This window comes from Salvelinus fontinalis, chromosome 21 (genome assembly GCF_029448725.1).
Source record: "Salvelinus fontinalis isolate EN_2023a chromosome 21, ASM2944872v1, whole genome shotgun sequence".
NCBI classification, from domain to species: Eukaryota; Metazoa; Chordata; class Actinopteri; order Salmoniformes; family Salmonidae; genus Salvelinus; species Salvelinus fontinalis.
In genome coordinates, this window is record NC_074685.1 from 43,916,850 (window position 1) to 43,941,117 (window position 24,268).

At 44.5% G+C, this 24,268-nt stretch overlaps 1 protein-coding gene across 1 annotated transcript in view; it reads right to left on the reverse strand.

Moving 5' to 3' along the window:
- Positions 1-24,268, reverse strand: part of megf10 (multiple EGF-like-domains 10) — a 124,697-nt gene that overhangs the window by 88,412 nt on the left and 12,017 nt on the right. Inside the window, exon 2 of the mRNA XM_055875387.1 lies at positions 7,295-7,437. Within this exon, the coding sequence (XP_055731362.1) occupies positions 7,295-7,419 (125 nt within the window). The 5' untranslated portion in view covers positions 7,420-7,437. The remainder of the gene's footprint in view (positions 1-7,294; positions 7,438-24,268) is intronic.

A 24,268-nucleotide genomic window follows, 5' to 3' on the forward strand; every position in this document is an offset into this window, starting at 1 on the left:
TCGCTACAACTCCCGTACGGGCTCGGGAGAGACGAAGGTCGAAAGCCATGCGTCCGCCGAAACACAACCCAACCAAGCCGCACTGCTTCTTAACACAGCGCGCCTCCAACCCGGAAGCCAGCCGCACCAATGTGTCAGAGGAAACACCGTGCACCTGGCCCCCTTGGTTAGCGCGCACTGCGCCCGGCCCGCCACAGGAGTCGCTGGAGCGCGATGAGACAAGGATATCCCTACCGGCCAAACCCTCCCTAACCCGGACGACGCTAGGCCAATTGTGCATCGCCCCACGGACCTCCCGGTCGCGGCCGGCTGCGACAGAGCCTGGGCGCGAACCCAGAGACTCTGGTGGCGCAGCTAGCACTGCGATGCAGTGTCAGGCCGGTGATTTTAATGCAGGGAAATTGAAATCTGTTTTACCAGCATGTCACCTGTGCAACTAAAGGCAACACAACTCTAGATCACCTTTACTACACACAGAAACACATACAAGGCCCTCCCTCACCCTCCTTTTCACAAATATAACCAGAACTCTATCGTCCTGATGCCTACTTACAAGCAAAAACAGACAGGAAGTACCGTTAATGCGCTCAATACGGAAGTGGTCCGATGAAGCGGATGCTAAGCTACAGGACTGTTTTGCTAGCATAGATTGGAATAATGTTCCAGGATTCATCCGATAACACTAAGGAGTTTACCACATCAATTACCGGCTTCATTAATAAGTGCATCGACTGCATCGTCCCCACAGTGACCATATTTACATATCCCAACCAGAAGCCATGGATAACAGTCAACATCCACACTGAGCTAAAGGATAGACCTGCCGTTTTCAAGAAGTGGGACAGTAATCCCTCTACGACCTCTGACGAGCCATCAAACTGGCAAAGCATCAATACAGGACTAAGATCGAATCCTACTACGTCTTCTCTGACTCTCGTCGGATGCGGCAGGGCTTGCAAAGTATCACGTACTACAAAGGGAAAGCCAGCCGCGATCTGCCCAGTGACACCAGCCTACTAGACAAGCTAAATGACTTGCCTCGCTTTGAGGCAAGAAACATTGAACCATGCATGAGAGTACCAGCTGTTCCGGATGGTGTCAGAGGAAGGCCCTAAAAACTGTCAAAGACTCCAGCCACCAAAGTCATAGACTGTTCTCTCTGCTACCACACAGCAAGCGATAGAGATGCACCAAGTCTGGAACCAACAGGACCCTGAACAGCTTCTACTCCCAAATTATAAGACTGCTAAATAGTTAACCAAATAGCTATCCATTTTGCACTAACTCTTTTGATTCATCACATAAGCTGTTGCTACTGCTTATTATCTATCCTGTTGCCTAGTCACTTTATCCCTACCTACAGTATATGAACATATACGCCTGGTACGGCAACTGCTCCGCCCACAACCGTAAGGCTCTCCAGAGGATAGTGAGGTCTGCACAACGCATCACCAGGGGCACACTGCCTGCCCTCCAGGACACCTACACCACCCGATGTCACAGGAAGGCCAAAAAGATCATCAAGGACAACAACCACCCGAGCCACTGCCTGTTCACCCCGCTATCATCCAGAAGGCGAGGTCAGTACAGGTGCATCAAAGCTGGGACCGAGAGACTGAAAAACAGCTTCTATCTCAAGGCCATCAGACTGTTAAACAGCCATTAATAACATTGAGTGGCTGCTGCCAACATACTGACTCAAATCTCTAGCCACTTTAATAAATCAAAATTGGATATAATAAATGTTTCACAAGTCACTTTAAACAATGCCACTTTATATAATGTTTACATACCCTACATTACTCATCTCATATGTATATACTGTACTCTATACCATCTACTGCATCTTGCCTATGCCGTTCGGCCATCGCTCATCCATATATTTACATGTACAAATTCTTATTCATTCATTTACACTTGTGTGTATAAGGTAGTTGTTGTGAAATTGTTAGGTTAGATTACTTGTTAGATATTACTGCACGGTCGGAACTAGAAGTACAAGCATTTCGCTACACTCGTATTAACATCTGCTAACCATGTGTATGTGACCAATAAAATTGTATTTTATTTCATATCTACCTGCACATTGACTCAGGATTGGTACCCTGTGTATAGTCAAGTTATCGTGACTCATTGTGTATTTGTGACCGATCGGCTCGATTCGGTCCTATGTAACAAAATTTGAAATTGTGTTTTTTACATTGGATAAAAGTAGAGACTCAGAGCTAGAAAATGGCATATCATACACTACAGTTAAGGAACAATGGTAAAGCAATTCTGCTTAAAAAAAATGTATTTCACCTTTATTTAACCAGGTAGGACAGTTGAGAACAAGTTCTCATTTACAACTGCGACCTGGCCAAGATAAAGCAAAGCAGTGTGACAAAAACAACACAGAGTTACACATGGGATAAACAAACACAGTCAATAACACAATAGAAACATCTGTATACAGTGTGTGCAAATGAAGTAAGGAGGTAAGGCAATAAGGCAAGTAATTACAATTTAGCAATTAAACACTGGAGTGATACATGTGCAGATGAGGATGTGCAAGTAGAAATATTGGTGTGCAAAAGTGAAGAAAAAAATAAATAAATATGGGGATGAGGTAGGTAGTTGGTTGGATGGGCTATTTACAGGCGGGCTGTGTACAGCTTCAGCGATCGGTAAGCTGCTCTGACAGCCAGTGCTTGAAGTTAGTGAGGGAGATATAAGTCTCCAACCTCTGTGATTTTTGCAATTCGTTCCAGTCATTGGCAGCAGAGAACTGGAAGGAAAGGCGGCCAAAGGAGGTGTTGGCTTTGGGGATGACCAGTGAAATATACCTGCTGGAGCGTGTGCTAGAGGTGGGTGTTGCTATGGTGACCAGTGAGCTGAGATAAGGTGGAGCTTTACCTAGCAAAGACTTATAGATGACCTGGAGCCAGTGGGTTTGGAGACGAATATGTAGTGAGGACCAGCCAACGAGAGCATACAGGTCGCAATGGTGGGTAGTATATGGGGCTTTGGTGACAAAACGGATGGCACTGTGATAGACTGCATCCAATTTGCTGAGTAGAGGGTTGGAGGCTATTTTGTAAATCACATCGCCGGGGTCAAGGATTGGCATGAGAGTCAGTTTTACGAGGGTATGTTAGGCAGCATGAGTGAAGGGGGCTTTGTTGCGAAATAGGAAGTCGATTCAAGATTTAAATTTGGATTGGAGATGTTTAATATGAGTCTGGAAGGAGAGTTTACAGTCTAGCCAGACACCTAGGTATTTGTAGCTGTCCACATATTCTAAGTCAGAACCATCCAGAGTAGTGATGCTAGGCAGGCGGGTGCGGGCAGCGATCGGTTAAAGAGCATGCATTTAGTTTTACTCGTGTTTAAGAGCAGTTGGCGGCCACGGAAGCAGTGTTGTATGGCATTGAAGCTTGTTTGGAGGTTTGTTAACACAGTGTCCAAAGACGGGCCAGATGTACGTATACAGAATGGTGTCGTCTGCGTAGAGGTGGATCAAAGAATCACTCTGAAAGTTGATAAACTTCTAACCTCACTTTTGAGAAAAATATCCGTGAATGTTCTGGTACACCTACTGGAGAGCTCTTCTTTGTCTACACCCATTCAGCATCGTTCACAACCTCTTAAGCTTTAGCCCCACCCATCTCTTTAAGGATTCACATGTGAGGCTATGTACTAAACAACCAAAACATTTCAAGACTAAAGGCTGGTTTATCTTCTTATGGCTGCAGGGGCAGTATTGAGTAGCTTGGATGAAAGGTGCCCATTTCAAACGGCCTCGTACTCAATTCTTGCTCGTACAATATGCATATTATTACTATTGGATAGAAAACACTCTCAAGTTTCTAAAACCGTTTGAATTATATCTGTGAGTAAAACAGAACTCATTTTGCAGCAAACTTCCTGTCAGAAAGTGAAAAATCTGAAATCGAGGCTCTGTTCCAGGGCCTCCCTATTAATCTGCTTGAAATCTATTAGTATACATGCACTTCATACGCCTTCCACTAGATGTCAATAGGCAGTGAGAGAAGAAATGGAGTTTATAGCTGTTTCTATGGTCAAAAGAGAGGTCATGGAATGACATGACCCCAATTTCCTCTGTTCAGGAAGGCGCAGGAAGTACATCAGCAATGGCTTCTGAAAGCTTTCGTTATAGACGGCTACTATCTCCGGCTTTGATTTTATTTGATAAATGTGACAATATCATCATAAAGTATGTTTTTTCAATATAGTTTAATCAGATTATTGAATTTTTTTCGGGAGTTTTGGCGTGTTCCGTTCTCTGCGTTTGGTGACGATGGACAGCTTAGCGCCACTTGGCTAGTTTTGCTTGCTAATTCGAGAGGGAAAAAGGACATTCTAAAACCAAACAACGATTGTTCTGGACAAAGAACCCCTTGTGCAAGATTCTGATGGAAGCTCAACAAAAGTAGGACCCATTTATGATGTTATTTCATATTTCTGTCGAAAATGTTTACTATTAGTTTCCGCCCAGATTTTGGGCGCTCTCTCGCTATAACGTAAGCTGCATGTCGTACTAAAGTTATTTTTAGAATTCTAACACAGCGATTGCATTAAGAACTAGTGTATCTATCATTTGCTGTACAACAAGTATTTTTTAGTAACGTTTATGATTAGTTATTTGGTCAGAATAGGTGAGTGTCAGAAATATATCCGGAGATTCTGGAAAATATTTGCTATGTTTTCACATTGTATAACCACGGATTTCAGCTCTAAATATGCACATTTTCGAACAAAACATAAGTGTATTGTATAACCGGATGTTATAGGACTGTCATCTGATGAAGTTTGTCCAGGTTAGTGAAAAATTATATATCTTTTGCTGTTTTTTTGCGATCGCTAACTTTTGCTGCTGATAAATGGGTTGTGTTTTTGGCTATTGTGGTAAGTTAATATAATGCTATATTGTGTTTTTGCTGTAAAACACTTAAAGAATCGGAAATATTGGCTGGATTCACAAGATGTTTGTCTTTCATTTGCTGTACACCATGTATTTTTCATAAATGTTTTATGATGAGTATTTAGGTATTTCAATTTGGTCTCTGTAATTGTTCTAGCTGCTTCGGTGCTATTTGTGATTGCAGCTGCAATGTAAAACTATGATTTATACCTGAAATATGCACAAAACATAGATTTATTGTATAACATGTTATAAGACTGTCATCTGATGAAGTTGTTTCTTGGTTAGTATGGTTGGTTCTTGGTTAGTTTGGTTGGTTTTGTGCAAGCTACCTGTGCTGTGAAAAATGTCTGTGCTTTTTTCTATTTGGTGGTGAGCTAACATAAATATGCATGGTGTTTTCGCTGTAAAACATTTAAAAAATCGGACATGTTGGCTGGATTCACAAGATGTTTATCTTTCATTTGCTGTATTGGACTTGTTAAATGTGTGAAAGTTAAATATTTCTAAAAAATATCTTTTGAATTTCGCGCCCTGCACTTGGACGGGCTGTTGTCATATTGAGCCCGACTTAGGGCTTGCAGCCCAAAGAAGTTAAACTACGGGTGTGTTAGAAATTTTTATCTGGAGGGCCAGAGTGTGCTCTGGGCGTTCGTAAACTCAGAGCGTTGTCAGATTGTCCGTTCATAAATTCAGAGCGTTTTTCTCTCTGAGTGTTCAGAGTGCACACTGGACGCTGTGGCCGAGGAGTAGGGTTGATCCGGGTGTTTTGACCCCAAAAACAGCAGTCAAGCATCCAAGCTAACTGGCTATGGTTGACTAGCTTGCTAGCTACTTAAAGACACAAATGAGAGAACAGCTCACTCTGACCATTTACTCGCCCTAGCAGAGCTGGTTAGGCTGTTTTTATGTTATCCAGAGTGTTGGTGACTGCAACTGTGTTGCTGGCAACAATTGAATTACGCTTTTTTTTGCCAACGTTTACTGACACCGGCCATATACAATGCGTGTTGAGGGTTCGTAAATTCGTCAGTTATTTTACCAGCTACGTCTATCATTGGTGTGGCTGACATCATGAACATTCTATTGAAATGGTTACTTGCATAGTGGAGTTTTTTGTTTAGATATGTAGCTAGCTAGCTAGGTAAACAATGAACCATAATTCCAACTCATGATGTTACTACCCTGCATGAATCTGCAGGTAGCTAACCAACCAGGTTCAACATTAGCTAGCTAACATTAGGCTGTAACTAGCAATGCAAATGGAATAATATTACTACACAGATCATACAGATAATACACGTAACGTTAGCTAGCGAGCCAGCTAATGTTAGCTAATGTTAGCATTTTTGGGCCTCCCGAGTGGTGCAGCGGTCTAAGGCACCGCATCGCAGTGCTAGAGGCATTACCACAGACCCGGGAGTCCCATAGGACAGCGCACAATTGGCCCAGCGTCGTTCAGGTTAGGGGAGGGTGTGGGGCTTTTGTGGGGGGCCGTGTGCCTGCGGGCTGACCGTGGTCGCAAGTTGAACGGTGTTTCCTCTGACACATTGGTGTGGCTGGCTTCCGAGTTAATCTGACGGGTGTTAAGGAGGACACATGACTCCACCTTCGCCTCTCCATTGGAGAGTTGCAGCGATGAGATAAGATTGAAAATCGGGGAGAAAAAGGGGGTAAAAAAATAACTAAACGCATTTTGATAAAAAACTTAAGTTTACGTTCAAATGGCTCTCCTGTGAAGTAGTGACATGTGACATACACCTAGTATCCTGAAAGAGCTCACATTTATTCATTGTGCTATTATTTTTTAAATATTTTTCAATTTTTCTCTCAGTATTGTTGGAAAGCGCCCATAAAATAATAATTTTAATGTTACAGCTGTTTTTTATGATGCATGTGACAAATAACATTTGTTTTGATTGATTTGGTTCTCTGGAAAAAGTAACAGTTATGAGATTCGCACTGAACAACAACAAGTTGTTCTAAAACAATGTTGAGAAATGTGAGTCTTGCTAAGTCCTTAAATCTGGGTTTGGGTCAACTCCATTCCCATTAATTGAATTACGATTCATGAATGGAAAGGTCCACAGCGACAATAATGATCCGTTTGCGATTCATGAACTGAATTTCAATGCATCCCCTGAACTGAGTGAACTGATTGAATTGACTGAATGGAATTGACCCCAACCCAGACTTTACCTAAACTCAACTCAGACTTTAACTTAACTCTAGGGTGTAACTCTAAGGCTGTGGTGGTGTTAAATAATGCACACCTGTGAGAAGGTGTGTCCCTGTATGTGGGTGTGTCTGGCCCGTGGGTGTGTCTGGCCCCTGTGGGTGTGTCTGCCCCTGTGGGTGTGTCTGGCCTACCTCTCCCAGTGGCTGCAGACGTTGGGGTCCTCCAGATTGAGGGAGGAGGTGGAGCGGGGCAAGAAGCAGCACATCACCGCTAGCAGGATAGTCGCGTAGTGCCACAGGAAGGAGGAGGCGGCCATCTTGGATGGAAGCTACACCTGGGAGACGACAGCAGACAGAAATGAGAATCCAGCTGCTCATGAGTTGGTGTCTTGTCTTTCCTGTAGTCGGTTGTTATAAACACATTTGAATAGGTAACTTGGTGAAGTAAACGCAAGCCTTCTATATCTATTGTTGTGTGTGTGTATGTGTGTGTGTGTGTGTGTGTGTGTGTGTGTGTGTGTGTGTGTGTGTGTGTGTGTGTGTGTGTGTGTGTGTGTGTGTGTGTGTGTGTGTGTGTGTGTGTGAGAGTGTGAGAGTGTGTGTGTGTGTGTGTGTGAGGGTCTGTGTATATGTGTGTGCAAAAACAACCGACAAACACAAATTAAAACTGGTACTTGACTTCATCTCGCCGTCAGAATGCCTACGGTTACAGTGACAGCTTGTGGTGTGGGAACAGGATGGTGAGTCTATTACCCCACAGAGCTCCTCACTGTTAGACAATTAGTACAGCGTCTGTGTAAACGTGGCCCAGTGGCCACTCCACGGGAATGACACACTTACAGTGCCTTCAGTAACTATTCCCTCCGCTTGAATTTTTCCACATTTTGTTGTGTTACAAAGTGGGAATAAAATTGATTTAATTGTATTTTTTTGTCATCGATCTACACAAAATACTCTGTAATGTCAAAGTGGAAGAAACATTTGAACATTTATTACAAATTAATGAAAAATAAGACACTAATATATCTTAATTAGATAAATATTCAGCCCCCTGAGTCAATACATGTTAGAAACACCTTTGGCAGCGATTACAGCTGTGAGTCTTTTTGGGTAAGTCTCTAAGAGCTTTGCACACCTGGATTGTACAATATTTAAAAGAATTTCAATCTCTGTCAAGTTGGTTTTTGATCATTGCTAGATAGCCATTTTTCAAGTCTTGCCATAGGTTTTCATGCCGGTTTAAGTCAAAACTGTTACTAGGCTACTCAGGAACAATAATTCTTGCCTTGGTTAACAACTCTAGTGCAGATTTGGCCTTGTGATTTAGGGAATTGTGCTGCTGGTGAATTCATCTCCCAGTGTCTGTTGGAAAGCAGACTTATTGCAAACAAGATGCATGTTTTGGAAGATGTTTTATTCAGTACAAGCTTCGTTCTTTTCACTCTGTAATTTAGGTTAGTATTGTGGAGTAACTACAATGTTGTTGATCCATCCTCAGTTTTCTCATATTACAACCATAAAACTCTGTTTTAAAATCACCATTGGCCTCGTGGTGAAATCACTGAGTGATTTCCTATCTCTCCGGAAGGACACCTGTATCTTTGTAGTGACTGGGTATAATGATACATCATCCAAAGATACATCATCCAAAGTCATCATCCAAAGATTAATTTATCTGTGCTTGAAATTCATTAATCGATTAAAGGACCTTATAGATAATTGTATGTGTGGGGTACAGAGATGGGGTAGTCATAAAAAAAAAATGTTAACGACAATTATTGAACACAGAATGAGTCCATGCAACTTATATTGTGATATGTGATTTGTTAAGCACATTTTTACTCCTGAACTTATTTAGGCTTGCCATAACAAAGGGGTCGACTACTTAATGACTCAAGACATTTCAGTTTTTCATATAAATAATTTTAAAAACAAAATTTCACTTCGGCATTATTGTCACGACTTCCGCTGAAGTCGGTCCCTCTCCTTGTTCGGGCGGCATTCGGAGTCTAGCCATCACCGCTCCACCTTTCATTTTCATTTTCCATTTGATTTGTCTTGTTTTCCCGCACACCTGGTTCACATTCCCTCATCAGACTAAATGTATATTACCCTCTGTTTCCCCCATGTCTGTATGTGGAATTGTTCTTTGTGTAGGGTGTTACGCTACAGGCTGGCTTGCGCTAGGTTTGTTTCTAACCTAGGTTTGTTTGTTTTGTTTAATCCTGTTCATGTTACCATGGTTGTGCTTTGTGCTGCCTCGCCTGTGCCTTTGGGCCAGGGTGTATATTAAAGTTCTCCTGTTATCACCCTCTCTGCTCTCCTGCACCTGACTTCCCGGCAACCAGTCACTCACCTCGTTACAGAATTCTACACTGATCAATGGAGTCAGCAGGAGCGGGTGCCCCCGTTGTCATGGACCGCGTCGTCCAGACTATGGACCGCTGGGAGAGACAGGGAGTCCCTCCAGCGCCCCCACCAGCACAACAGGGGTCTCCACTACTCGCCTCCCCTGCACCAGGCCTCCCCTGATTCGTCTCGCCCTTCTCAGGGAGTTTGATGGAACGGCGGCACGCTGCCAGGGGTTCCTGCTGCAGCTGGACCTGTATCTGGGGACCGTCCACCCGGCTCCTTCGGGACGTGAGAGGGTGTCCGCCCTCGTCTCTTGCCTCTCGGGGAAAGCACTGGAGTGGGCTAAATCCGTGTGGGTAGAAGGAGATGCAGCTCTGGACCACTTCGAGGAGTTCACCCGCAGCTTCCGGCCAGTCTTCGACCACCCGCCCGAGGGAAGAGCGGCGGGTGAACGTCTCTTCCACCTGAGGCAGGAGACGAGGAGTGCCCAGGAGTTCGCCCTGGACTTCCGGACCCTGGCCGCCGGAGCGGGATGGAACGACAGGGCCCTGATCAACCACTATCGCTGCAGCTTGCGCGAGGATGTCCGTCGGGAGTTGGCCTGCAGGGACACCACCCTCACCTTTGATTAACTGGTGGACCCATCCGGCTGGATAACCTGCTGGTCACCTGCGGACGCTCTGTCAGTTCCATCTCCCAGCACCACCGCTCCGGTGCCTATGGAGCCGGGAGACCAGAGGGGGGGCCTTCACGTGCACCATCTGTGGCCGCAGAGGTCACACTGCCGGTCGGTGTCGGGTTGATTCCTCTAGGGGTCGAGGCTGCAGGCAAAGCGCTCTGGCGTCATCCCTGGTGAGCTTGCACCATTCTCACCCAGAGCCCACCTTTTTTTGCAAGCCAACTTTCCTAAGTTTTCCCCGCATAAGGCGCTCGTCGATTCAGGTGCGGCTGGGAATTTCATCGACAAAGCATTCGCCCATAGTTTAGGGATCCCCATTGTTCCAGTGGTTAGGCCCATTCCAGTTCACGCGTTGGACAGTCGACCATTAGGGTCTGGCTTTATCAGGAAGGCCGCCACTCCTTTGGTCATGGTGACGCAGGGGGGTCACAGGGAGAGAATCAGTGTCTTCCTCATTGACTATCCTGCATCCCGTGGTGCTAGGCCTTCCCTGGTTAGCCTGTCATGACCCCACTGTTTCATGGCAACGGAGGGCTCTCATGGGGTGGTCGCGAGAGCGCTCAGGGAGGTGTTTGGGGGGTTTCCATTGGTGCTACTATGGTGGAAAGTCCAGACCAGGTCTCCACCATGCGCATTCCCTCCGAATATTCCAATTTGGCTCTCGCATTCTCTAAGAAGAAGGCGACTCAATTACCACCCCATCGTCGGGGTGATTGTGCGATAAACCTTCAGGTAGACGCCACACTTCCCAGAAGTCACGTGTATCCCCTGTCACAGGCGGAGACAGTGGCTATGGAGACATATGTCTCCGAATCTCTGCGTCAGGGGTACATTCGGTCCTCCACTTTACCCGCCTCCTCGAGTTTCTTTTTTGTGAAGAAGAAGGAGGGAGGTCTGTGCCGGTGTATTGATTATCGAGCCCTTAACTAGATCACTGTGATGTGCAGTTACCCACTACCTCTCATAGCCACAGCGATTGAGTCAATGCACGGGGCGCACTTCTTCACTAAACTAGATCTCAGGAGTGCTTACAACCTGGTGCGTATCCGGGAGGGAGACGAGTGGAAGACAGCGTTCAGTACCACCTCAGGGCATTATGAGTACCTCGTCATGCCGTACGGGTTGATGAATGCTCCGTCAGTCTTCCAAGCCTTTGTGGATGAGATTTTCAGGGACCTGCACGGGCAGGGTGTAGTGGTGTATATCGATGACATTCTGATATACTCTGCTGCACGCGCCAAGCATGTGTCTTTGGTGCGCAGGGTGCTTGGTCAACTGTTGGAGCATGACCTGTATGTTAAGGCTGAGAAATGCCTGTTCTTCCAGCAGTCCATCTCCTTCCTAGGATACCGCATTTCCACCTCAGGGGTGGAGATGGAGAGTGACCGCATTTCAGCAGTGCATAATTGGCCGACTCCCACCACGGTAAAGGAGGTGCAGCGTTTTTTTAGGGTTTACCAATTACTACCAGAGGTTTATCCGGGGTTTTGGTCAGATAGAGGCTCCCATTACCTCACTGCTGAAGGGGGGCCCGGTGCGTTTGCAGTGGTCGGCTGAGGCGGACAGGGCTTTTGGTCACCTAAGGGCTCTGTTTACCTCGGCTCCCGTGCTGGCACATCCGGATCCCTCTTTGGCGTTCACGGTGGAGGTGGACGCGTCCGAGGCTGGGATAGGAGCCGTGCTCTCTCAGCGCTCAGATACGCCACCGAAGCTCCGCCCCTGTGCCTTCTTCTCGAAGAAGCTCAGCCCGGCGGAGCGAAACTATGATGTGGGGGACCGGGAGCTGTTGGCTGTGGTGAAGGCGTCGAAGGCGTGAAGACATTGGCTTGAGGGGGCTCAACACCCTTTTCTCATCTGGACTGACCACAGCAACCTGGAGTACATCCGGGCAGTGAGGAGACTGAATCCTCGTCAGGCAAGGTGGGCCATGTTTTTACCCACTTTGTTTTCACCCTTTCTTTCAGACCAGATTCCCAGAATGTTAAGGCAGACGCACTGTCCCGGCTGTATGACACAGAGGAGCGGCACTTGGATCCCACCCCCATACTCCAGGCCTCCTGCCTGGTGGCGCCGGTAGTATGGGAGCTGGACGTGAACATTGAGCGGGCGTTACATGCAGAGCCCGCTCCCCTCCAGTGTCCCGCTGGGCGTCTGTATGTTCCGTCAGCTGTCCGTGACCAGTTGATCTATTGGGCCCACACGTCACCCTCCTCTGGTCATCCAGGCATCGGTCGGACGGTGCGCTGTCTGAGTGGGAAGTACTGGTGGCCCATCTTGTCAAAGGACATGAGGGTTTACGTTTCCTCCTGCTCGGTGTGCGCCCAGTGTAAGAATCCTAGGCATCTGCTACACCCCTTACCCGTTCCACAATGGCCTTGGTCACATCTGACGGTCGATTTCCTCACAGATCTTCCTCCCTCACAGGGTAACACCACGATCCTGGTCGTTGTGGATCGTTTTTCCAAGTCCTGCCGTCTCCTCCCTCTGCCCGGTCTCCCTACGGCCCTACAGACTGCGGAGGCCTTGTTTACACACGTCTTCCGGGGACTACGGGGTGCCTGAGGATATAGTGTCTTATCGGGGTCCCCAGTTCACTTCGAGGGTCTGGAGGGCGTTCATGGAACATCTGGGGGTCTCGATCAGCCTTACCTCGGGTTTTCACCCTGAGAGTAATGGGCAGGTGGAGAGAGTGAATCAGGATGTGGGTAAGTTTCTGCGGTCTTATTGTCAGGACCGGCCGGGGGAGTGGGCGGCGTTCGTGCCCTGGGCCGAGATGGCTCAGAACTTGCTCCGCCACTCCTCCACTAACCTCTCGCCCTTCCAGTGCATACTGGGGTACCAGCCGGTTCTGGCGCCGTGGCATCAGAGTCAGACCGAGGCTCCTGCTGTGGACGACTGGTTCAGGCGCGCGGAGGAGACATGGGACACCGCCCATGTTCACCTCCAGCTCACTCTGTACTGTGCTGTGCCAGAAGGCCAGCGCAGATCGTCACTGCAGTGAGGCCCCGGGGGACCGGGTCTGGCTCTCGACCCGAAACCTGCCCCTCCGCCTGCTCTGTTGGAAGCTGGGGCCGCGGTTTGTGGGGCCATTTAAAGTCCTGAGGAGACTAAACAAGGTTAGTTACCGGTTACAGCTTCCCTCAAATTACCGTATTAACCCCTCGTTCCATGTGTCTCTCCTCAGGCCGGTGGTGGCTGGCCCACTCCAGGAGTCTGAGGTGCGGGAGGTTCCTCCGCCCCCTTTAGACAAGGAGGGGGCCCCGGCGTACTCCGTTCGCTCCATACTGGATTCGAGGAGTCTTGTGAGGGACCTTCAGTACCTCGTGGACTGGGAGTGGTACGGTCCGGAGGAGAGATGCTGGGTCCCGGTGGAGGACGTTTTGGACCCTTCTATGCTAGGGGAGTTCAACCGTCTTTGTCCGGATCGCCCTGCACCTCGCCCTCTGGGTCGTCCCTGAGGCCAGTGTCAGTGCGCTGCTGGGGCTGCACGTCAAGAGGGGGGTACTGTCACGACTTCCGCTGAAGTCGGTCCCTCTCCTTGTTCGGGCGGTGTTCGGTGGTCGACGTCACCTGTCTTCTAGCCATCGCCGCTCCACCTTTCATTTTCCATTTGTTTTGTCTTGTTTTAAAGTTCTCCTGTTATCACCCATCTCTGCTCTCCTGCGCTTGACTTCCCGGCAACCAGTCACTCACCCCGTTACAAGTATAGGGTATTGTGTGTAGATTAGTGACACAACATCTCAATTTAATCAGTTTTAAATTCAGGCTGTACATAACACAACAAAATGTGGAAAAAGTAAAGGAGTGTGAATACCTTCTGAAGGTACTGTACCTTCCAATGGAGTTCCCCACAAAGTTCCCTTAAAGAGTCCATTGGAGTGTTCTTCAAAGTGCAGTTCTTAGTAACCTTACTAAAAGTTCCACTGTCAATACTTCTAGAAGTTCAATTTTACCCGTCAGGCTTAATATTAGGCTTACTTTCATGGCACCCTACTCTAACTACTGTACTCAAAGTCCCTTCGGAGAGCCCTTCATAATTCAGAACCCATAGTTCAGAGGTTAAAAATGCACTTCACAGTGCCCTGCCTTCACACTAACATAAAAAGATACAAACCACATAAATACTTCCATATGCGTAGCATCATTCCCCCCCGAAATATACAGTATGCGAATAAATCCACTCGCAGCATGAATTGACACTGCGGCACAAAGAAATCCTCACTAACCATCTGCTTTCCATCAACACCCATTGGATCCATTTGCTTTGTTAGTTTTAGTCATTGCAACAGATTCCAGAGAATGCCCTTGTAAAAGAGAATTTAAGAGTCCCTGAGGTGACATGATGTTGAGCACCCAAACCCCAAAGAATGACCTTGTATGCCCTCATGGTAGGGTCAATGAGAACAGAGAAAGTCAGAGCGGTGAGGAGGATGACAACACAGAGCCCTATAATTTGGACCGTGAAATACTACTGATGCTTTTGTTCATTGAGTTATTCAAAAATCGAAAAGCACTCGCACATCTGAGCTTTATTTTTTTGCAGGTGCATTAAAAAAGAAGAAACCCGCACACTGCTTTTGCTAGTATCACTGCTCTTGAAATAAGCTTTATGTATCGGCCTCAAGGCCTTTGTCAGCGGCTTCATTGAGTTATGATATAATATCACAAGAAAAGTTCTCAACTATTCATCATTGTAGCCTAAAAATATGACATGATTCGACATGGTGTGATGTGGTAAGATCAAACATTAGGTTATGCCACTCTGTTTAATCGTTTCATAACAGAGACATACTGACGTTGATGTATCTTCATGATGTTACTTACAGAATATGAAGAGTGACTTTAGTTTTCAAGTATAAGGTATTAAAACCATGACGTGTCCATTCTCCAAGACTTCACATCTTATGCCAAATCATCCAAAGTTCTATTTCTGTAGCATTTTGACTCATTTAACCCCAAAACGTAAGCGTCTCCCTCAAACAGTATGGCATTTGTTTCATAGTTTACCAGAATGACAGGATTCAGCCAACAGATTGTTGGTTCCAAAACCGTTGTTGCTATTTGTGATCCCAAGTCACCAATAATGATAAGGGAGAGCCACAAGCCCCAGGCGTATCCTTTTTGTCAAGTAAGTGGTCAAAAGTAACCATTCAGAAGATATTACCTTTGCACATAAAAACAAAATTATCTTTACAGTAGTCAACAGTGTTTCAACCACATTTCAACCATAAATCAATACACACCAGCAAATAGAAGTGGTCGCAACAACAAAAAATGACCCGCTAACGGTTGTTATGGCATTGTTTTCCATTCTGAGGGGACCAAATTGAAGACAAGCACTGGACTCCCCTACCACTGACGTTTCCTTCTGTGGTACACTTCGAATTTATTTGGAGTCTGTTTCTCATCCATTCTGAATTTCTCCTTGGTGGGGCATCTGTGTGGCAAACCCCAAAACACTGACTGCTTCCACACATATCATTATTGGGCTTCATTCAACATTGTTTACTGTCTATTGTTTGATTTGAAGTCTTCTAAGATAAATATTAATTTTCCCAGTACAGTTTTCAGAACATTTAAGAAGCTTTAACTAAATGTACAGTATATCTCCAGAATGAAGCTGAATTGCTATTTATGACAAGACCTAGTACCGTACATTGGATGGAAATATTCAGGACAGACATAACTACATTCTATGTGAAAGATCCTCAAGTGCACATTACAGTGTCTTCAGAAAGTATTCATGCCCCTTCACTTTTTCCACATTTTGTTGTGTTAAAGCCTTAATTTAAAATGCATTTTGTGAGATTTTGTGTCACTGGCCTACACACAATACCCCATAATGTCAAAGTGAAATTATGTTTTTAGAATTTATTTTACAAATGAATTAAAACTGAAAAGCTGAAATGTATTGAGTCAATAAGTATTCAACCACTTTGTTATGGCAAGCATAAATAAGTTCAGGAGTAAAAATGTGCTTAACATGTCACATAATAAGTTGCATAATAAGTTGCATGAATGAGTACCTCATCTCTGTACCCCACACATACAATTATCTGTAAGGTCCCTCTGTCAAGCTGTGAATTTCTAACACAGATTCAACCACAAAAACCAGGGAGGTTTTCCAATGCCTCGCAAAGAAGGGCACCTATTGGTAGATGGGTAAAAATAAAAATAGCTGACATTGACTATCCCTTTCAGCATGATAAAGTTATTCATTACACTTTGGATGCTGTATCAATACACCCAGTCACTACAAAGATACAGGTGTTCTTCCTAAATCAGTTGCTGTAGAGGAAGCAAACCGCTCAGGGAGTTCACCATGAGGCCAATGGTGACTTCTAACAGTTACAGAGTTTAATAGCTGAGATATAACAAATCTGAGGATGGATCAATAACATTGCAGTTACTCCACAATACTAACCTAAGTGACAGAGTGAAAAGAAGGAAGTCTGTACAGAATAAAAATATTCCAAAACATGTATCCTGTTTGCAATAAGGCATTAAAGTAAAATTGCTAAAAATGTGGCAGAGGAATTATCTTTATGTCCTGAATAGAAAGCGTTATGTCTGGGGCAAATCCAACACAACACATCACTGAGTACCACTCTTCATGGCGGTGGCTGCATCATGTTATGGGTATGCTTGTCATTGGCAAGGACTAGGGAGGTTTTTAGGGTACATGGAAATAGAATAGAGCTGAGCACAGGCACATTTCTGCTTTACAACAGACACTGGGAGATAAATACACCTTTCAGTAGGAAAATAACCGAAAACACAGGGTCAAATATACAGTGGAGTTGCTTAACAAGACGACATTGAATGTCCCTGAGTGGCCTAGTTAAATTTTTGACATAAATCGGCTTAACAATCTATGGCAAAATTGAAAATGGTTGTCTAGCAATGATCAACAACCAACTTGGCAGAGCTTAAATACATTTTTTAAGAATAATGTGCGAATATTGTTCAATCTAGGTATGCAAAGACTTACCCAGAAAGACTCAGAGCTGTAATCGCTGCCAACGGTGATTCTAACATGCATTGACTCAGGGGTGTGAACGCTTACGTAAATTAGATATTTCTGTAATTCATTTTCACTAAATTGGCAAAAATGTTGAACATGTTTTCACTTTGCCATTATGCAGTGAGAAAAATATATATTTAATAAATGTTGAATTCAGGCTGTAACACAACAACATGTGTAATAAGTCATATGCATAACATTATAAGCAGCAAATTCTCTACCCGGGGAATATGTCCCAGGACCCCCATCACGGTTCTCCACATGGATTATTTTCCCAAATTCCACCCCTGTGCACACCATTACAACAAGCTAAATATACCACAATAATCACATCGGAGATACAGAAGAACCTGTGCGTGTGGAAATGCCGGATGAGCGTCACACATTGAAAATACAAACGTCACTGATCTGACATGCTTTGATACACATGAGCCCTGTCCAATCTCAGAAACCTTCTCGGGACTCTTTTGAGGGCAGTAGGAGGGAAGGATGTATTCTTAAAGTATTAAAACAGGTCCAACTGGCCCTGTCCAATGCCCACTGAGTCACCACTTCCTGCCTGACTCACAGAGGGTGGAAGGGTGTCGGGGGCAAAGTCCTTGAGACCCAAAGCAGGTCATTTGAATATTGCAATACTTTGTGCAGAAATCCCCCTCTCCCCCGCTTCAGCTTCCCCATCCAGTATTTTACAGGCAAGACTGCAAAATGGGAGGGGGAAGAACCCAAGCCAACAATGCATGCCATTGGTGCAAGCCCATCCCTGTGGCATCAAGGCCCTAGCAGTGTTTAGTCTCAGAGGAATCCAAAGTCTCCTTTTGCTAATGGCCATGTTGAAACCAGTTTGCTCTCTCTTTCTCTGTCTCTTGCTCTCTGTCTCTTGCTCTCTGTCTCTCTGTCTCTATTTTCTATACCTCCTGTCTGATAGTACAGTGCTTAGACAAAGCATCCCTGGCATCAACAGTCATGTCACATCCCAGGCAACTGTACATGGTAGAAGTCTATGGCAGCACATAAACAAGTCAAAAACAAAGTAAAAATGCAGCACTGGCTCCAAATAGTATAATGTTTCTTTGATGATTTTTAAGCTTTGAATCTTTGCATGCAAGATTTTGTTTACAGCTTGAAGGAATAGTTCTCTCAAATAACTTTCAGAATTTGTCAGAGGCGTTAAAAAAAAAATCCCATTGTGTTTAGTGTAAGACTAGCTAATATGCAAAATAGTCTACAAATCAAACATTGTTAGTGTGGCAGGTTGGGCCTCCTGCCAGGATTGAAGCTTGTCGTGATAGAAAGACACCCCTGGTGGATGCAACTTCATGTATATGATGTGACCACATTGCTTCTACAGCTGCTCTCCACATCTCTCTGCGCTAGCTAGCTAACCAAATAAAAGGGTAACCACCAGGGCTGCATCTCTGCCTCAGGCTAGCCTCCCGAAACCCCAGTAGAAAGAGGACGGGGGAAGTCTACGAGACGACGGGCTTCTGAGTCCTCTCGCTGATGACAGTGTGTCTATGCGGGCGGTTAATGGGGGCACCAGGGGCTCGCTCTCCGGTTTCACTGAGCTAACGGGCACAGCTGCACCCACCCCGCAAAACCCCAAACCCCCTCCTCGGGACAACTGCAGCAGTTCACAAACAAGGGTGTTGCTGTGCGTGTGAAAGAACCCTACACACACTATACACACCCCTCCTGATGCAGGGCTTAGGGGGCCAACAGGGCTTTGATATGCTGTGCATAGCAGTCCAGTATCAGATGCCCCGGGGAAGTTCATCCAAGCACAAACAGAGGACGGACTGAGTCCGTGCACAAAGTATTCATTTGCCAAAACATGCAGTCTTCTTTAGGCACTTCTGCCAACGTGGGGCTTAGCCGTCCAAAGTTAGTTCACTAGAGAACTATTCAGAATTGAGATGACGAAATGACAAGCTGTTTTACACAGTATGTGCTGGTTAGTGGAGTTGTCAGTTATGACAGCAGTGATTAGTACAGTCAGATACTGAAGAGTGGTAAACAGGCAATAGCCAATTGGTGCATAGGGTGCAACAGTTTTGGGTGATTGGGGACGATAAGTACCCAGCTAGCACATAACATTCTGAGAACCATATGTTTCTTAGAGCTTGGTGAGAGCGTGGTTAGTTTCCGAATGGGTGGCAAGGAATAAGTTAGTCCTAAATATTTCAAAAACTAAAAGCACTGTATTTGGGACAAATCATTCACTAAACCCTAAACATCAACTAAATCTTGTAATGAATAATGTGGAAATTTAGCAAGTTGAGGAGACTAAACTTCTTGGAGTAACCCTGGATTGTAAACTGTCATGGTCAAAACATATTGATACAACAGTAGCTAGGATGGGGAGAAGTCTGTCTGTGCTCTGCACTCTTAACAGCACTATCAACAAGGCAGGTCCTACAGGCCCTAGTTTTGTTGCACCTGGACTACTGTTCGGTCCCCAAGTCCAGAATAGATTATGGGAGACGCACAGTACTACATAGAGCCATGACTACATGGAACTCTATTCCACATAAAGTAACTCATGCAAGCAGTAGATTTTGATTTAAAAAACAGACACAAATACACCTTATGGAACAGCAGGGACTGTGAAGCGACACAAACATAGATACATGAATACAAACACACGATAACATACGCACTATACTCACACGTACACATGTATTTGTGTTATAGATATGTGGTAGTAGAGTAGGGGCCTGAGGTCACACAGTTAATACGTTGTGAAATCTGTTCTGAATGTATTGGGGGCACAGGGGACTAATTCCATAGATAGAGATCATTGGTTTGAATCGCACTGACGCCGCGTCACAATAAAAAATAAATGTGTTTGCATAATTAATGCCTAAGCAAATGGATTTTCATCTGTGCTTGGAGTTTAAAAAGGGTAAATTAAGCTAGCAGTGTTATTATAATTCTTATTGAAACATGTTCTCAAACGTTATTTAATTACCTTCAAATAACCTATAATGTCACGCCCTGGCCTTAGTATTCTTTGTTTTCTTTATTATTTTAGTTAGGTCAGGGTGTGACATGGGGAATGTTTGTGTTTTGTTGGTTTTGGGTGTTTTTATGGTAAAGGGGTTGTTGGGTATAGTATATGGGTTTGTGTTGAGTACATGTGTCTAGCGTTGTCTATGTATGTTTAGTTGTCTAGGAGAGTCTATGGTTACCTGAATGAGTGCTTCTACACCTGCATTCTAGCTGTTTGGGGTTTTAGGCTGGGTTTCTGTACAGCACTTCGAGATATTATCTGATGTACGAAGGGCTATATAAAATAAAATTGATTGATTGATTCCCAATTAGAGACAGCTGATTTCGGTTGTCTCTGATTGGGAGCCTTATTTAGGGTAGCCATAGGCTTTCATTGGTTGTGAGTAGTTGTCTATGTGATACGTTTGTAGCCTGTGTGTGCACATCGTTTATTAGCTTCACGATCGTTTGTTGTTTTGTTAGTTTGTATTAAGTGTTTCGTGTTTATTCTTCGTCGTCTTTAAAATAAAAAGGAGATGGCTTATTTTCCTAAAGCTGCGTTTTGGTCCGTCAATCCGCCACACGATCGTGACATATAATTTGTATTCTCAGAATGTTAATAAAACCTCTCAGGAAAACTTTCAGGGAACCGGAGTAAAACGTTCTCAGAACCTTCCTGCAACCTAAAAATGAACGTTACCAGAACAGACAAAAATCTCACTTCCGTTCTCAAAACTTAAAAATGTAGTTTTACCGGTCAGGAAACTTATGGCTTTGTTTCCAGAAACAACGGGAAACCAAAAATGTATGTTCCCACAACTTCCAAGGAACAAAATGTGCTAGCTGGGTAGTAGCCTTGCAAGAGGCTCATAGGAGCAGCTTCATGTACAAGTACACACCCTGGACAGGACGCTAGTCTATCGCAGGGCTTTAGCAGGGTTTGAACCTTGAGTTTATCAACTACATGTACAAGTGTGAATAACTAAGAGTCTTATAGGAGATTGAGTTTTCATCTGACAAATCCTATATCACAGAACAAAACATCTTGCCATCTTTTGATACTTTATATCTATAACTTTCAATTATTTCTTCTTAGAAGGCGAATTCTTTTGAAGTTTGAATGTCAGATCTTTCATTAGTCCGCCCACATTAGCATTTAAATGACCCAGAGGATGTATTTAGCTAAATTGCTAAATTGACAGTGCCATGATCTCTTCCTGTGACATCTGCTTTACCGATCAAGTGAGTTAGTTCATGAGTTTTGATTGGACTTGCAGTCGGAATACCTCGACAGGACAGACAGTTTCCTTTACTAGATAACCAAAATAATCTAGCACTTCCCATTTCCTTTACATTCAGGAGGAACTTGAATGACCCTGTGCTGTGTGTGCGTGTGTGTGGGTGTGCGTATTTGACTGTGTGTTCGTGTATGTCACAGTGGTGAGGCAAGACTCCAAACACCTTATCACAAATGTCCTTATCTATTTAATTCAATGAACCTTCGGCTAGTGTGAACGTGAAGCTTTGAAGTTGGAAACTTTTACCGGTAGAGAGAGAATGAATGAGTAGGTCTATGTTCTTAGTGAAGCTTTAAAGCTTTGTGGTTGTCTTTATCTTGATTGATTTAAATTGATATGGTTAGTTTGTCTTTGCATGATCTGAGCTTTGAGAGACGAGACAAAGAGAGAGAGAGAGAGAGAGAGAGAGAGATGTGGTGTTGATGGTATCCTTAATGAAATGATCAAATATACAGACAACAAATTCCAATTAGCTATACTAAAACTCTTTAACATCATCCTTAGCTCTGGCATCTTCCCCAATATTTGGAACCAAGGACTGATCACCCCAATCCACAAAAGTGGAGACAAATTTGACCCCAAGAACTACCGTGGGATATGCGTCAACAGCAACCTTGGGGAAATCCTCTGCATTATCATTAACAGCAGACTCGTACATTTCCTCAATGAAAACAATGTACTGAGCAAATGTCAAATTGGCTTTTTACCAAATTACCGTACAACAGACCATGTATTCACCCTGTACACCCTAATATACAACCAAAGAAACCAAAACAAAAGCAAAGTTTTCTCATGCTTTGTTGATTTCAAAAAAGTCTTCGACTAAATTTGGCATGAGGGTCTGTTATACAAATTGATGGAAAGTAGTGTTGGGGATAAAACATACGACATTATAAAATCCATGTACACAAACAACAAGTGTGCTGTTAAAATAGACAAAAAACACACACATTTCTTTCCACAGGGCCGGGGGGTGAGACAGGGATGCAGCTTAAGCCCCACCCTCTTCAACATATATATCAACGAATTGGCGTGGGTACTAGAAAAGTCTGCAGCACCCGGCCTCACCCTACTAGGATCTGAAGTCAAATGTCTACTGTTTGCTGATGATCTGGTGGCTCTGTCACCAACCAAGGAGGGCCTACAGCAGCACCTAGATATTCTGCACAGATTCTGCCAGACCTTGGCCCTGACAGTAAATCTCAGTAAGACCAAAATAATGGTGTTCCAAAAAGGTTCCAGTCGCCAGGATCACAAATACAGATTCCATCTAGACACCATTGCCCTAGAGCACACAAACAACTATACATACCTTGGCCTAAACATCAGCGCCGCAGGTAACTTCCACAAAGCTGTGAACGATCTGAGAGACAAGGCAAGAAGGGCATTCTATGCCATCAAAAGGAACATAAAATTCAACATACCAATTAGGATCTGGCTAAAAATACTTGAATCAGTCATAGAACCCATTGCACTTTATGGTTGTGAGGTCTGGGGTCCGCTCACCAACCAAGATTTCATAAAATGGGACAAACACCAAATTGAGACTCTGCATGCAGAATTCAGCAACAATATCCCCAGTGTACAACGTAGAACACCAAATAATGCATGCAGAGCAGAATTAGGCCGATACCCACTAATTATCAAAATCCAGAAAAGAGCCGTTAAATTCTACAACCACCTAAAAGGAAGCGATTCCCAAACCTTCCATAACAAAGCCATCACCTACAGAGAGATTAACCTGGAGAAGAGTCCCCTAAGCAAGCTGGTCCTGGGGCTCTGTTCACAAACACAAACACACCCCACAGAGCCCCAGGACAGCAGCACAATTAGACCCAAGCAAATCATGAGAAAACAAAAAGATAATTACTTGACACATTGGAAAGAATTAACAAAAAACAGAGCAAACTAGAATGCTATTTGGCCCTAAACAGAGAGTACACAGTGGCAGAATACCTGACCACTGTGACTGACCCAAACTTAAGGAAAGCTTTGACTATGTACAGACTCGGTGAGCATAGCCTTGCTATTGAGAAAGGCCGCCGTAGGAAGACATGGCTCTCAAGAGAAGACAGGCTATGTGCGCACTGCCCATAAAATGAGGTGGAAACTGAGCTGCACTTCCTAACCTCCTGCCAGATGTATAACCATATTAGAGACACATATTTCCCTCAGATTACACAGATCCACAAAGAATTCGAAAACAAACCTAATTTTGATAAACTCCCATATCTATTGGGTGAAATTCCACAGTGTGCCATTACAGCAGCAAGATTTGCGATCTGTTGCCACAAAAAAAGGGCAACCAGTTAAGAACAAACACCATTGTAAAAACAACCGATATTTATGCTTATTTATTTTCCCTTGTGTACTTTAACCATTTGTACATTGATACAACACTGTATATATACATAATATGACATTTGTATTGTCTTTATTGTTTTGAAACTTCTGTATGTGTAATGTTTACTGTTAATTTTTATTGTTTATTTCACTTTTGTATATTATCTACCTCACTTGCTTTGGCAATGTTAACACATGTTTCCCATGCCAATAAAGCCCTTTGAATTGAATTGAGAGAGAGAAAGACAGAGACAGAGACAGAGAGCGAAAGAGAGAGAGAGAGAGAGAGAGACAGAGAGAGAGACAGAGACAGAGACAGAGACAGAGAGCGAAAGAGAGAGAGAGAGAGAGAGAGACAGAGAGAGAGAGAGACAGAGAGAGAGAGAGAGACAGAGACAGAGACAGAGACAGAGAGCGAAAGAGAGAGAGAGAGAGAGAGACAGAGAGAGAGAGAGAGAGAGAGAGAGAGAGAGAGAGACAGA